General features: G+C 45.3%; 1 protein-coding gene and 1 long non-coding RNA gene across 2 annotated transcripts; one reads left to right on the forward strand and one right to left on the reverse strand.

Moving 5' to 3' along the window:
- Positions 1–1,471: 1,471 nt before the first annotated feature.
- LOC116588966 (butyrophilin-like protein 1) lies at positions 1,472–13,603 on the reverse strand. The gene is given in 11 exon segments (XM_032340747.1): positions 1,472–2,225; positions 2,641–2,667; positions 5,218–5,244; positions 7,346–7,372; positions 7,465–7,485; positions 7,731–7,931; positions 8,045–8,326; positions 11,333–11,462; positions 11,464–11,526; positions 11,528–11,682; positions 12,928–13,603. Coding segments are annotated over 11 exon segments (1,845 nt in total). The 5' UTR covers positions 13,172–13,603; the 3' UTR covers positions 1,472–1,557.
- On the forward strand, positions 5,689–9,482 carry LOC116588976. The gene is made up of 2 exons (XR_004285136.1): positions 5,689–5,935; positions 7,054–9,482. It is a non-coding gene; the product is annotated as an uncharacterized LOC116588976 (long non-coding RNA).
- Positions 13,604–14,690: the final 1,087 nt, after the last annotated feature.

A 14,690-nucleotide genomic window follows, 5' to 3' on the forward strand; every position in this document is an offset into this window, starting at 1 on the left:
CCCAGGCCTCTCCTTTCTCCTATGAAGGTATCTGGAGTAAACTTTTCATTCACCATCTCAGGGTTTGATGGCCAAACCCAACAGTTCACTAACTGACAAAGACTGTGCCAAATGTGCCACATGGCAAAAATGAAACATTTATGGCATCTGGTATCAACAAATATGGCACATACAGGGTAGATTTGAATCAAAAGACAATGATTCGATAATGAGCAGTCTTTACACTTTCAGTTCCTCAACTTCCACATACACCATTTTACTCACATTGGAACTTCCAAATAACAAAACAACTGCACATTTTCACCCATCTACAGGGCTACACTTAAACAAGTGAAAAAGTTCTCACTCTTTCCCCAAAATGGAATAAACAGGCAGTCTCAGGCATTGAATCAGTTATATTTATTCCTTAATCCAGCCACACTCATTTGACTAATCTGTTACCTAGAGATTATATTTGAAATATTACCGTGGACAACTTGCATAAAATCACACTGGCAAGAAGGGAGAAGGAAAATAGATAATTAATACAAAGGACACATCTACGTGACAAGAAAGAAATATGCAACCCTGACTCCAGTCCTTTTCCTATTTTTGGTCACAGGCAGGAACTGAGATCTGTGACCTCCTGCTCCCACTTCCAATTCAGTGTCTTCCTCATCTCTCCCAGAACCACAACAGGTCGGTGTTCTAGTTCAGGAGCCAACAAAACTTTCTTCATTAAGGTCTGAGTCCTCAGCAGTCTGGCTTCCTTGTGTTTCCTGTGGGTTATATCCACCTTTGCAATTGGACTAGAAGTACTCAGAAGCCGTACATAGATTCTGGAACTGTGCTCATGGACAAAGCTTTCTGCAATTCATCCAGGGTCTGAAAACACTCATCTTCATTTACCTCTTTGTTCTGGTAGCAGTTCTGTTCTCTCCAACTGCTGTTGACTCACAAGGAAACCCAAACTCTCATTTCCCATTCCCTGAATTAATGCAGCACCAGTGTTTAAAAAATAACAGATATTTACTAAGGTTCATTAAGATAAGTATTCCAGAATAGGAAGCACATACAATAGAATATTACACTCCAATCTTCTTCAAGTCCATTAGCCATACATTTCTTCAGAAATGTTCAGATGGACAATGTTTTTTAGTCAGAGTGTGCATTTCCTAAAATAGAGCTGGTAACCCAATGTAGCCTCTGGGTTCATCTGCACAACTCAAACCATATAAAATAAACACCATTTAATTTTTCAGAATAATTCAGACATCTTATTTCATATCAAAACAATACAAAGACTCCATGAAATAATGTTCATGATCAAAAGAAACATGACTTCCAATAGCAAAATTCAGCCAACCCCATTACAGCTGAAAAAGTCAATATTTATCTTCCAATACCTGAGCATAAGACATGAACCAACTATTCTCATAAACTCACCCCAGCAGTCTATATCCAGAAAAGAAGGGCAAGCCACCCGGTCATTCAGGACTAACTTCAAAGGCTATTACCCCTGGGAATGCGCAGCTCCAGGAGGAGCCACAATGAGGAATCTGGGACAGGGTTGAAGCATTATGGGGACATAGCTTCAGGACCACAGGGGAGTAATGGAGATTCAGCCTCTGGGAGATCACCATCAACACCACAGCCTGAACTGAACCCCTGTCTTGAGAGGCTCGCAGGATCCTCTGAAGAACAAGGAGGGTTGTTAACAGGTACAGAGGTCTGCACAGGCCCACCCACCCCAGAGCAGATGGTCAGGGACACATCTCCTGACCTCAACCTGAAGTATGGAAACAGAGTCCCAGAGGAGGAAGCAAGAGGGAAGGAGAAAAGGTGGGAACCATCAGTCATGTTGTAGAATGAGACATCCCCTTCCTTCAGGTCCAGGAAAACCCCTACCCTCTGGGGAATTGGCACAAGGAGTTCTGAATTATCAGGGAGGGAAGAGAATGTATATCCATACATCCCCACAACCCAGAACCCCTTTCTTGGGCATTCCTGGTACCAGCCTTTCCTCTCCACATCTCTCCTACAGACCCCCAGGGCCCACTGACTTCTATCTGCATTCCTGATCTCCACCTCCCAGTAACAGCACCCTGATGTGATGCCTTCATGACCCAAGATGCTATAGAACCCAAATTCTGTGTATTTGGTTGAGTCCTTCAAGGTCACAGTAGTCTTGTCATCAGAGACATCAAGGCTGGAATGGGCAGACTCTGGATCCAGACTGACAGACACTGCAGAGACAGTTACCAATCATTCAAGGACTTGCCTTACCACATAACAAGGCACACAACCACCACCCCACCCCCAGACACCTAGCTGCATTCAGGGAGGACCAAAGCTCCTGAGATGAGAGCCTTCTGGCTCAAGCACACAGCCTTCCAACCAGAAGAAGTAAGCATAAGACTGATCTGGGGGTTAGACATGTCACAGGGCCCTTGAGGGCCAGACTGGACTCCAACACTAAAGAATACCCATTTATATCCAGTATCAGTCACACCCAGTATTCCCAGCTTCATGACCTTCACCACCCCATCCCACCCCACCACCATTGATGATGCCAGCATCTGTATCACCACAGCAAGCGGAAGGAGTTGTCAGCAGCCATGGGATAGCAGTAGGAGCAACCAAACAACTGAAGTAACTCACAGGCCTGAAACTTCTCCTTCCGCCAATCTACAAGAAAACCACATTGCACAAATGTGAAAAACAAATCAGATACTTGAGGAGACTGTACAAACCAGTGTTAGTACCTATCTCTGAAATACACTGAACCAAGACTTATAGGGGAAAATGTTTTGGAAGCTTTCACCTGATAAATTTATTTTTCACACACATTAATTCTCTCTCTCTATCTCTCTCTCTCTCTCTTTTTCACACACACACCACATACACACACACACACACACACACATGCACACTCTCTCTATCATACACCCACAGCTGTCATGTTACAATGTTCCCATGAAACCCAAACCATAAAGCTTAACACCACTGAGGGGCTGGATACTGACCTAAAAAGAAGGCTTTTTGCACAGATTTCATTATCAAAATAGGCTTTCTCAATTTCTAGCCACATATCCAATCCTGAAAGCTAAGTTTTCTTGAGAAAGAACCGAAGAGATCAAAATTTATGAGGCCTCCATTTACTTATAAAGAACTGGCTGAACTGAACTTGCAGGTTGACTCAAAGCCATGGTAGAGGCAATAGAACTTGGTGGATCTGCACTTGGAGAATGACTCTCAGCCATGGGTGAGGAGAACTCAGGATATGGCACCAGAGAAATCTTCCCTATCAAGAGGTAATGGAGAAGATTCAAGGAAGGAGAGAGAGAAGTTCAAAGCAAGAAAGACATTCATCTAGTGAAAGAAAGTAATGAATTTTCTTCCCTATATCATGGAGCATTGCAAGGAAAAAACCCCTGCTTCTCCCTATAATCACCTAGAGAGATCAAAAGCAGCAGGAGACACCACACATGATCAGCCCCCAAGTATGGCTGTGTCCTATCCCCAGAAACTGTGAATAAGTTTTGGCAGAGAGGACTTTACAGATGTGAGTAAGATTAAGGAACTGAAGATACAAATGCAGCAGGGGTGGAATAACAGTTTCTCCAAAACCCTAGATGGAACCTCAAACCCAATTATCCTAAGGACCACATCAAGCTACCCTCTATAAAGTGAGGTCCTGAAATGAACAAGAGAAAAATAGAGGGACCCCATCCCTCAGTAACACAAAGCATAAACTCTCCAAACTTCATACTCCCTTTTGGGAAGAAGAAAAGTCAACTGATCACAGCAAATGTGTATCTGTCATTAGACCCTGAAAAGTCCTCACGGTAAAGCTGTTACCTCCGACAGGACAGAGACTCCAGAACAAAATTAGAACAATTATAAAATAAGAACAGGACACTTTCTCTAATATTTGCCGACAACATGGGACCCATATTCTGCAACCCTAGGATCACACTCCTCCCCCGACAACTTTGGAAGAGTGAGATGGTCTCATTATGTGAAGCAAACCCAGTTAGAGAATTAATTCAAAACACATTAAAATAAATATAAGTCTTTTAAGATATCTCTCAAACATGTATCAAGGAGTTTATTACTTTTTGTGCACCCAATAACTTGCATGTCCTCTGTGTACTTCCAACTCTAACCACCATGGCTTTCATTTGTGGTCTCTCTCCTACCCAAAGCCACCCAAACTGTCTCTTCTACTCTCAGTCACCCAAAGTGTCTTTGAGAGGAATCACAGGCTCTCTACTTTCCTTATGTTCTTCTCTCTTCTCCAGTCAGCTTTTTTTCCCTGATTTACTCCCAAATTTTCTCTGGTAAACAATTTTCACTCCTCTGAGCTTCTCCTATTGAAATCCTCACACATTGCCCCTAATAAATCTAACAAGTACTGAGCCCATCAGGTAAATCCAGAATTCTCCTAAAAGGAGTGATAATTGTTGTGAACAATTATAAGTTACTGTCCTTTAAAAAATCAATTTCTTAAAAAAAAAATCAATTTCTTAATGCTATAATACAAACACGTACATAAGATTTTGTATATAATGGTCAGAATCTCACAAACCCATTACCAGAACTCCCTACACATCCTGGAGGCTCTGGATCTGAGAATCAGAACAGCTGACCTAAAGAAAACTACTTCCAAAACAATCATGGAGGTTTAGAGGAAGATACCTGGCTTGGACAAGGAGTCAGAGCATGCAGAAGCAAAATGAAGACCATCACTCCAGAGAAACAGGGGAAAAAAAAAAAAAACAGGAAAACCAAAGCAAGATCCAAAAAGAGGTAGGAATTTCAGGACAAAATGGATTCAGAAACAAGGATCCCTTAAGGAAGACTTGAGTCCTAAGCAGGTAAGCTTGATTTCTGAAATCTTCCAGAGACAGCAAATTCTGAAGTACACCGTCAATGCCATGGTCCAACTGTCCTTACAAATGACCACTCTGTTGTCACTGTACCAACAAAACTATTAGTGAACAAGGTACGTTCAGAGGGTGTTGCTAATTCTAACAGCAACCTACAGTAGAGGATGGGTCAGAATAGAGGCAGATCTGTGTTCCCAAGGACAGTCCCTGCAGTCTTCAGAAGGACACAACACACATAACAAGGAGATCAGGGACACCAACCCCATCCTGTTGTGAGGTCCAATGACAGAGAAGGTGGCACAGTGGAGGCTGGGAAGGTAAAGCCATGGGAAACTGAGTCACTTACCTGCATACAGTTTAGCCTTCTTCAAGGCTGAAAGGGAAGACACCGTGGTGAGACCTAAGCCAGAACAAGTCTGCATAGTAATGATCTACTGGCACTTGCCTCCTCTCTGTGCTACAGGTGACACTATAACAGAGTAAGGAGAGAGGCTAGAGAGAAGATACCCTCCTGACATGGGCAGACAATAGGATGTTCTGGGAAATTCCCTAGACCACAGGTCAGAGAGCCGGCATTGCAGGCTGAGTTCCATGCCTGCCAATTGCTTCTGTGTGACCTTTGCCAAGTTAGTGTCCTGAGTCTTAAAAACCACAACATTAAAATAAAAACTCTGAGAAACAAACGAAGGGTTTTGGAGGGGAGAGGGTTGGAGGTTGGGTGAGCTTGGTGGTGGGTATTATGGAGGGCACATAATACATGGAACACTGGGTTTACTGTATAAACAATGAATTCTGGAACACTGAAAAGAAATTTAAAAAAAAGATACATGTGGTTGAATACTAAAACCATCAAAATGACAATTAAATTAAAAATCAAAAGCACTTTTAACTATTCAACTTCTATTCTCCTACAGACAAGTGGACTCAAGAGTCAACCAAGAAAAACAATTCTAACCAGAAGAGACAAAATTTTAAAAATAAACAGTTAAATTTAGCAGAGTCCAAAGAGACAATGAAAATAACACAGAATTGAACGACTGATTATAACATTAAGAATCTCTAAGGTAGGGGTGCCTGGGTGGCTCAGTGGGTTAAAGCCCCTGTCTTCAGCTCAGGTCATGATCCCAGAATCCTGGGATCGAACCCCAAGTCAGGCTCTCTGCTTGGCGTGGAACCTGCTTCCCTTCCTCTCTCTCTGCCTGCCTCTCTGCCTACTTGTGATCTCTGTCTGTCAAATAAATAAATTAAATCTTTTTTAAAAAATCTCTAAGGTGAAAAAACTCAAGTTATTCATTCAATTTTATGCACAAAAGCATTGCAAGGCCAGTTATCTATATGCATTTAGTTTTCTGAATAGAAGAGACACAGCTTCTGCAGAAACACTAAACCCATAAGAGTCAGGTAGGCCTCCTGGGGCCAGTGGAGAAGAATTTTAATCTCTAAAGAAATTTCATGTTTAAAAAGTTGGTAGCAGTGTGGGAGATACTCAGCATAAATACAGTCAACATCTAAATTTGTTTCTTCTTTTTTTTAAGGGGTGCAGGGGGATTCAACAATAAGTCAAAATGTGCATTTCAAATAAATTTTCAATAGAAAATAGTACTCCTTCAAAGAAAAATACACTGTGTCCAACCATTCTTGATTACCAAAAGAAAATGCCTAATACTAACAAATTTCATCCACAGAATTTTTCTAAAATGAATTCCAATATCAATCGCATCCCAAAATAAAGAAATTTTCACATTAAAAAATGCAAAATTTTTATTCCATCTGCTTTCAATTGCTTTAAAGTTCAAAAATTATGCAATGTATGAAAATGTTTTAGGGAGTAATGTATACATTATTACATGAGTGTAAGAAATCATTATTACATCCAATGATTTCCAGGAAAGAGAGAGATGGGAAATAACACAAAAGAGGAGATTAATTAAGGACCAGGATGTTAGGTGAGCTCTAGCATAAAAGTGGCCAACGTTCTCTGAAAACATATCACTGGATCACTGACAGCTTATCCCACGACATTCCCACCCAAGCTCTGCCCAGTCCTCTACCCAACACTTTGTGATCAGTACCTCCAGGAACAGGAAAGAAAAGACTCTCCCACGATGGTGTTATGTGTAGGGATCACACCCCTAAATTTAATGACCCCATTTATTTATATAGTTTCTCTAAAATGTTCCAGAGTATTCAAGTTGACTGAGAACCAGTTGCATTGAAGACTAAAATCCTACAAAGGAGGCGGGTAGATCAACCCAAGATGCACCACGGACTCCAGTGACCACCATCATTTCAGGTTTCAAAGCATCATGTGCAAACCAATAGCCCAGTTGGGGAAAGCCCATGGAGCAAATTCTGCCTCCCACCAGTTTCCACCTCTGCACCAGGGATGGGTCCACATGTCTCTGCATGAAACGGAGAGGGAAAGCTATGGCTTAGGGGGCAAGAGACCCAAGGACATCCGGACAGTCACTCACCAACCAGGTAAACAGATTTCCTCCAATCTGAAAGGCAACATAGGAAACAAGTGAGCTAAGAACCAGAATGTCTCCTACAAATGTGACACAGAAACTTCTGGGAAAAGGACACAACATACCAAGATCTGCTTGGAGTTCATCTGAAAAAAAGTGAAAAATACACATAAACTCCCATCACTAAGAGCATCAAAGACTGCACCTGGAAAACCCGCAAGAGCATATATATGTCTCCTTGAATATCTAACTCCAGACCCCTCGAGCCTCCACAGCCCCACCTGTCCTCTCTGGTCCTCCTCAACACCCTGCTCCTGGCCAAGGGCCTACTGTCTGCTTCTCCTCTGCACCAGCTTCCACACTTGTCTGCCTTGGCCCTGTCCTGCCTTACCTCTGGCCTTCAGTGCCTCCTCCTTTATCTGCTGGATCTCCTCCTTGTCTCTGTGCAATTTCTTCCATTCCTGTGTCTCCTGGAGCTTTGCAGTATGTTCTCTCATGATGTAAAATGCAGCCCCAAGGATTGGGAGCATCAGAACAGTCAGGATCACCATGAAAACTGGCTTCCAGGGAGAACTCTGAGGGAAGAAAGGTTCTGTGCCCCGCCAGACACCCCATCAGGGCACTGCTCTGACAGCCCAGCCCAGCACACACAGGGACCCCCAATCAGACCATCCCACCCTTGTAGGAGTGGGAAGTAATACTGACCTGGGATGAAAATGGCCATTGCCTTCTCCTGGCCCAGGATGGGGTTGAGGACTGAGCAGGTCACATTCCCTGAAGAGCTGTCCCTCACCACAAGAGTGGTCTCTATGGTGAACAGCCCTTCACCGTCTTGGGCTTGGGTCTCAGAGAACATCAGGAACTTCTCTCCACTGAGAGCTCTCCACTGCACTTGGGGCTTTGGGAACCACCCCGAGGCCATGCACACAACTCGGACCCCGTCCTCCTCTGGCCCTGTGATGTGCACTTGAGGGGCAGAGCCCACACCTAAAGAGAGAAGCTGGAGAGCACAAGGAGGCCACCCAGAGCTCAGGGATTCCAGCAGAACCTTCCTGTACACAATACCATCCACAGCACTGAGTTTTGGGGGCTCCTTGGGGGAGTGGTCCCTACAAGGATTAATGTAAGGGGTCCTGCCATGGAGAACAGAAGGAAGGAACATGGGGACCTGTGGCAGGCACAGAGAGCAGGCTCTTCTCCCCAACCATGAGGGTGGGAATTCCATCACCCAGAGGGATAGAAGGAGAAATTTGGTTCCAGGATCATTCCTTCTCTGCTCTTCTCAACTCACACACTCTCCAGGGCATCTGCAGGCAACCCCACTGCCACTTGGTCATCACTTCCACCAACTACATACCTCCTCATCTCACTCCCTAATATCTACATCTCTGGTTTAGCTGTGCCAGGATTCCTCACAGATGCTTCAGACTCAAATCCTGAGCTAATTCATGTTTGGCCCCAACTTTGATAGGATAATGATGAAAATACCCCCAATCTTTCAGCCTTCTTTACATCCAGCCAGCCCTCTGCCACCTCTTGTGGCCTTCACACTCTGCTTCTGGGCTCCATCCTGTGACTTGACTCAGTCCCTGAAAGCTCAGGGAATGTGACTCTAGCAGAGATTGGAAACTGCTTCCGCCATTGCCTTGTCCTCTGCCACAGGACAGACATCTTCAGGCTAGCACAGCCTTTCCAGCTGAAGCTGTCCTAGATCAATCAATAGCCACCTGGACAACACCAGCTGAGCAAACCCAGCCAAGGTCCACTGTCAGGACAAAATATATTAAAATAAGAGGCGTATTGTCCCTGTTGAAAATAGGGAAAGAGAGCCCCCTCCCAGCCTTTTCTTATAGCATTTACTTGAGGAAACTTGTGGTTCTGGGTGATTTCTCTCCTCTTTGAAATGTATATAAGTACTTTAAAAATAATAATAATTGGGCCTTTTGCCAGCTCTGTGATCCAAGAATGTGTTTCTCAAGGACCTGGGAGCCCTCGCTTTGAACTGCTCACACCAAGGAAGACAGCAGCCCTCTCTCCCCCTTCTCTGCCAGGGTAGGAACCTAACCTCAGTGTACACCACGATCCACATGTAACATCACCGCCTGTCATCATGATGGGAGAATTGGTTAAAAAAAAAAAAAAACACTACTTTAACTTTTATTTGTCTGTAAAACTCTTCATCTCTACTTCTATTCTGAATGATCCCCTTGCTGGATTCTTGGCTGCAGATTTTTTTTTTTCCTTTTAGCACACTGAATATATCATACCACTCCATTCTGGCCCCAGAGTTTCTGTTGAAAATTCCACTGAGTATATGTAAAAATGTTGAATCACTATATTGAACACCTGAAATGAGTATAACACTCTATGTTAACTACACTGGAATTTTTTTTTTTTAAGGTAGGAGAATTTAGTTTTCCTTGGAATAAAGCCAATTAGCTAACTTACGTGATCACCCAATTTCCAAGAAAAAATTAGGTGCCCATCTAGGACAAACAGTGCTGGCAAGTCTACCTACTTGAGAGCTCATAACTGTTGATCCTGAGAACGTGTATGGAATGAGTTCTGTCTGCATATGGAAAAGATGAGATTTCTTCTGTCTTTGCATTTCTGGATAGAATCTCTGTGATGCACAGCACATTGTACTTAATGCTATTTTAATAATAAAAGGACCTTTCTTCCTACTATCTTAGAGACAAGATTCTGAGTTGGAAGATTATGTTTTTAACTATATTTCCCTACGTGACTGAAGGTTTATGAGTAAGACCTAATAAGATTAGCCAAACACAGCCCAGATGAGCAGAACTCCCTGAATGCCAGATTAAATACGTTTGGTGTTATAGACCACTGAGATTTCTATGTCTGTGTTACACAGCATTATGGCAGCAATCTGCAGCTTACACATAAAATCAATATTTCTACCACTAAAAAACCAATTTTAAAAAAATCTGTGAGTACCTGAAGTCCCTTCTCTCCACACCTCTAAACCCTCCTTGTCCCCAAATCTCCTCACTCAGCTGGGTCTACTTTCCAAAACTCTCCAGTGCTGGAGTGGTCCCTTCCCACCACACTGCCCCTACATGAATGCAGGAGGCCTCTCTACCCCATAACTACATCCAGGCCTCCAGCCTTGCTCACCTTCCATACACCTTCCATTACAGCTGCCAAAGCAAACCTGCCCTCACACACCTCGCTCCACTGCTCTGTTGAAAACTCCCTCAGCCCTGAATCTAAATGGCATAAGAGCACACAAAGCCTTTGATGATCTGGTATTACCACTCCCACTACCCCAAAAACAAAACTCCTATCCAATTCCTCCTCATCCCACCATCAGCATCCATCAGGGAGTACACAGTCCAGGCCCGGGACAATTCAGTTGACTGCTCAGACCCACAATCACCATGCTGTGTATGCGCCACACAGATCCATCAACCAAAGGCCATTTCAGAACACTGTCTGCTTCACTCAAATATCTGCTCAAGTGTGTGTTACTCATGGGCTTCTCCTGATAAATCCCATCTCTGGGCACCTGGACCAGGAATACCTCTATATTCCGGAGAGTCACCTCTCACCACCCTCCCATTCACCTCCACACCAATCATGTGGCCTCGCTCTCTGCCCAGACTCACCAGCCACACTCCTCCCTCAGGTGTCTCGTGTGAATGTTCTTCTGCTTGGAAATCTCATCCCTACAATATTAATTTGGCTAAGTCTCTACTCATTACCTTCTAATGTTGTCTATAACCTATTTGGCTATTTATTGTCTGTATAATATAAACTCTACAGGGCAGGGACCTTTATTTGTTACACTGAGATATCCAGGTGCAGACAACAATAGCTATCACGTACCAGAAGTTCTATATATTTAAACTGAATAAATGAAGAGTGAAAGACCACTTTCCCTCTTGTATAAATTGAGGGCTATTAACTTGGACCCTGAGGTGGCTCTGAACGCCAATACTGCAGGTCTCTAAATATCGATCATCAACCCACCTGCCACCTTGAGTTCCACACTGGCCTCTTCATGGAAGATTCCCATTCGGAAGAAGCAGGTATACAGCCCATTGTCAAAAGCCTGGACGTTGTGGATGCGCACTGCAGCCTCCCCCTGGAAGAGGAAATCCCTTCACCAGTGAGGTTCGCCCTCTGTACTGAGCCAACTGCTCTTCTCTCTGCTCCCGCTGGTTTTTGATAGATGAACACTGCTTCTGAGAACTTGGAGCGGAACCCACCGCAGCTCCATATTCCCACATCCATGGCCGGGGACACAAGACATGGCAGTGTGACGTCCGCACCCAGCACTGCCACAATGGGTTTGGAGGGGCCAATCACCATAAACTCCTCTGTGGACACGGACATAGGAGTGAGAAAGCTGGAGAGATGCAGGACAGGGAAGAGAAACACATTGGCAGGAGGGAGGCCCTGACTGAGGACTAAACTGTGACAACTCCTAATGGGACAACTTTATCTTACAACAATTTTTGAAATCACAGAAATGGTGTCAAAGAGTCTCCTCAGAAGCCTGTGCTCCTGACTCCAGGTCCTTCCAGGAAGGACTCTCTAACTTAGTAGGTCCAACCTTCCACAGGCATCACAATCACCAGGAAGGCCTGTGGAACACAGACTGCTGGGCTTTACCCGCAGACCTCCTGGTTCAGTAGATCTGGAGTGAGTCCAAAAACGTGCATTTCTGAGGAGGTGGTGAGAAGCTGATACTGATGTTCCAGGGACCACACTCTGAGAACCACAGCTCTAACATGCCTCCTCTTAGGACAGGACTGAAAACTCACCAAAGAGCACTACTGTGGCCTAGTGGTAACATCCTCCTCATTGCAGCACACCTGAAACTTTCCTACACCTGCTCCTAAAGTTATTGTTTTTGCCCACGTCTTTGTCTTCTACTGAATTATATGTGTGCTAGAAACTAGACCTCACAGCTACTTCCATTAAAACCTGCCTTCAGGGGCACCTGGGTGGCTCAGTGGGTTGGAGCCTCTGCCTTCGGCTTGGGTCGTGGTCCTGGAATCTTGGGATCGAGCCCCGAGTCGGGCTCTCTGCTCGGCGGGGAGCCTGCTTCCTCCTCTCTCTCTGCCTGCCTCTCTGCCTACTTGTGGTCTCTGTCTGTCAAATAAATAAATAAATAGACAAAAACCTGCCTTCACTCTACTGCTCACAGGACCCAAATTACTACCTGTTACCAAAGAGGGTTCATCCCACTGCCCCCAGCCCCTCGCAGGCCTTGGTCTTCTAAGACCTGGTAGATATGTCACACCAGGATACTTCTGCAGGACAAACACCTGACAACCAAACACTGACTTCTCAGTCCTTGTGCTACTCAAATTTGGCTGAGTCACCATCTGTCTCACCTGGGGATGACAATTACTAGTTTCCCTGTGACATCCTCCCTCCAGTCAATGTCTGTGAACCTTTAAACCTGGAACCAAACCAGTCCCTCCTCTACCAAAGCCCTTCAATGATTCTGCAGTTGCCCAAGTGATCCTGAGCCCATTAAGGAAGACCCTCCCTGCTCTCTGATCCCAACTCCTGCTTCTCTCCCCCTCATTCACCCTGCTCCGGCCAACACTCGCCTCCTCTGCTCCTTGAACACCGAGGCACTCTGCCAGCTTTGTCTGGCTGCTCCTCACTGTGGAGAACCTCTTCCCATGGGATCCAGACAGGCTCTTCCCACCTCTTCCATGTATTTGTTCCCATCTCACTACATACAGTGACCACCTTATGAGCACTGCTGCTGCCCACTTGCCATCCTGCAGCCCTGACTGGCCCTCCTGCTCTACGTCCTTGTCCCATGCTCTCCACTCCTCTAACAGACATAGACTGTACGCGGTTCTGGTACAGGACAGGTACTCACTGTCCCTGCCAGAATGTAAGCTCTGTAAAGAAAGAGACTGTCTGCTTTGTACACAGAGTAGCACCTAACATGTACTCAGTGCCTTATAAATATTTGTGAAATAGAAGTACCAGTAAATCCAGGAAAGAAAAAATAAAGACAATTATTTTCACACTTTTCATAGTGCAATTCACATTTTTTACTTTAGAGACTTAAACTCATTAGAGAACTGTCATGCTCCCATGCCCTTATTTTGCAGTTCTGGGATTCTTCTTATGTGTTTAATTTCAAATAGCAATTGGGGGATCTCCAGAATCTGGGTAGAGCCAGGGACTCCACCAATAGCCATCTGTCCTGATGGAGACAGCAGCAGAGCTCTGGGGGCTCTCACCCACCCCAGGGAGACACAGGGAGGGGGAAGGGACACACTCACCTGCAGAGCCCCCAGCAGGCAGCTGCAAGAGGAGAAGCAGGGAGGGGAGATGGGCAAGCAAGGAGTCCCTGCAGCAATCCTCCATTTCCTCAGAGCTGGGGAGACACAGGGCAGGAGGCAGGTGACACATCCAGAGAAGAAGCAAGGCCAGCCCACAGTTCTGGGCCTCAGAGCAGACAGCGTGGCTCAGGGCTGGCGACAGTCCCCAGCAGGAGCACAGCCTTTTCTACTGCTCAGTATGCTGATGGGTGGGGACCCCACAAACCGGATGCCAAAAAAGCCCTCCTAACCCTTTGGAAACTTCCCAACCTGCTCTGCCCACAGGACCAGACCCTTCCCACCTCAGCACAGAGGCCTCCTCCACATCTGCATGAGTCACAGGACACCACAGATGTCTGGGAACAAAAGGCGTAGACTCAGGGCCCTCCCCATGAAGGACACACCAGCTCCTGTGTGCTGTTCTTCTGCTGCCCCCTTATTATGACCAGAGAATGACTGAGAAGCATGAGAAGACTGCGTCCTCCTCAAGGACACTGTGGCTCCCACCACAGGCACGTTGTTCTGGGTCCTTGATAGGTGAGTTCACCCTGATTTCAGCTCTTGTCTCCTGCAGCCCTTTTCTGCTCAGGACCAAGGACGTGGACTTGCTCATAGCTGAAGCCAGACAATTCCCCATGAATGGTTAATCCTCATCTTTTCTATCTTTGAGGAGTTTCTGACTCAGGATAAAGGATCCCAGCAGAGCAGTGGGAAGCACAGGATAAAATGAGACCTGGTCAGAAAGAAGGGCTCAAACCACTGACTTTGAGGGGGGATGGGGGCAGCCAGTGGTCCTGGGAAGGACAGATTCTGGGGCTGACTGCTAAGGTCTCCTCCACACTCAGCCACCTGCTGTGGGAATCACCTGAGGCAAGTTTCTTGACCTGCTCTGCCCCAAGTCCTATCTGCAATGTGGAGAGAGTAATAAGATCTCATCCCACGGTATAAGAAGTATCCTATGAATTTATGTATGGAGAGTCAGTGCACATTAGAACAGTGCCTGTTCCTAGGAATGCTACAGAAATGTCATT

The sequence above is a fragment of the Mustela erminea genome, chromosome 4 (assembly GCF_009829155.1).
Source record: "Mustela erminea isolate mMusErm1 chromosome 4, mMusErm1.Pri, whole genome shotgun sequence".
Classification (NCBI taxonomy): domain Eukaryota; kingdom Metazoa; phylum Chordata; class Mammalia; order Carnivora; family Mustelidae; genus Mustela; species Mustela erminea.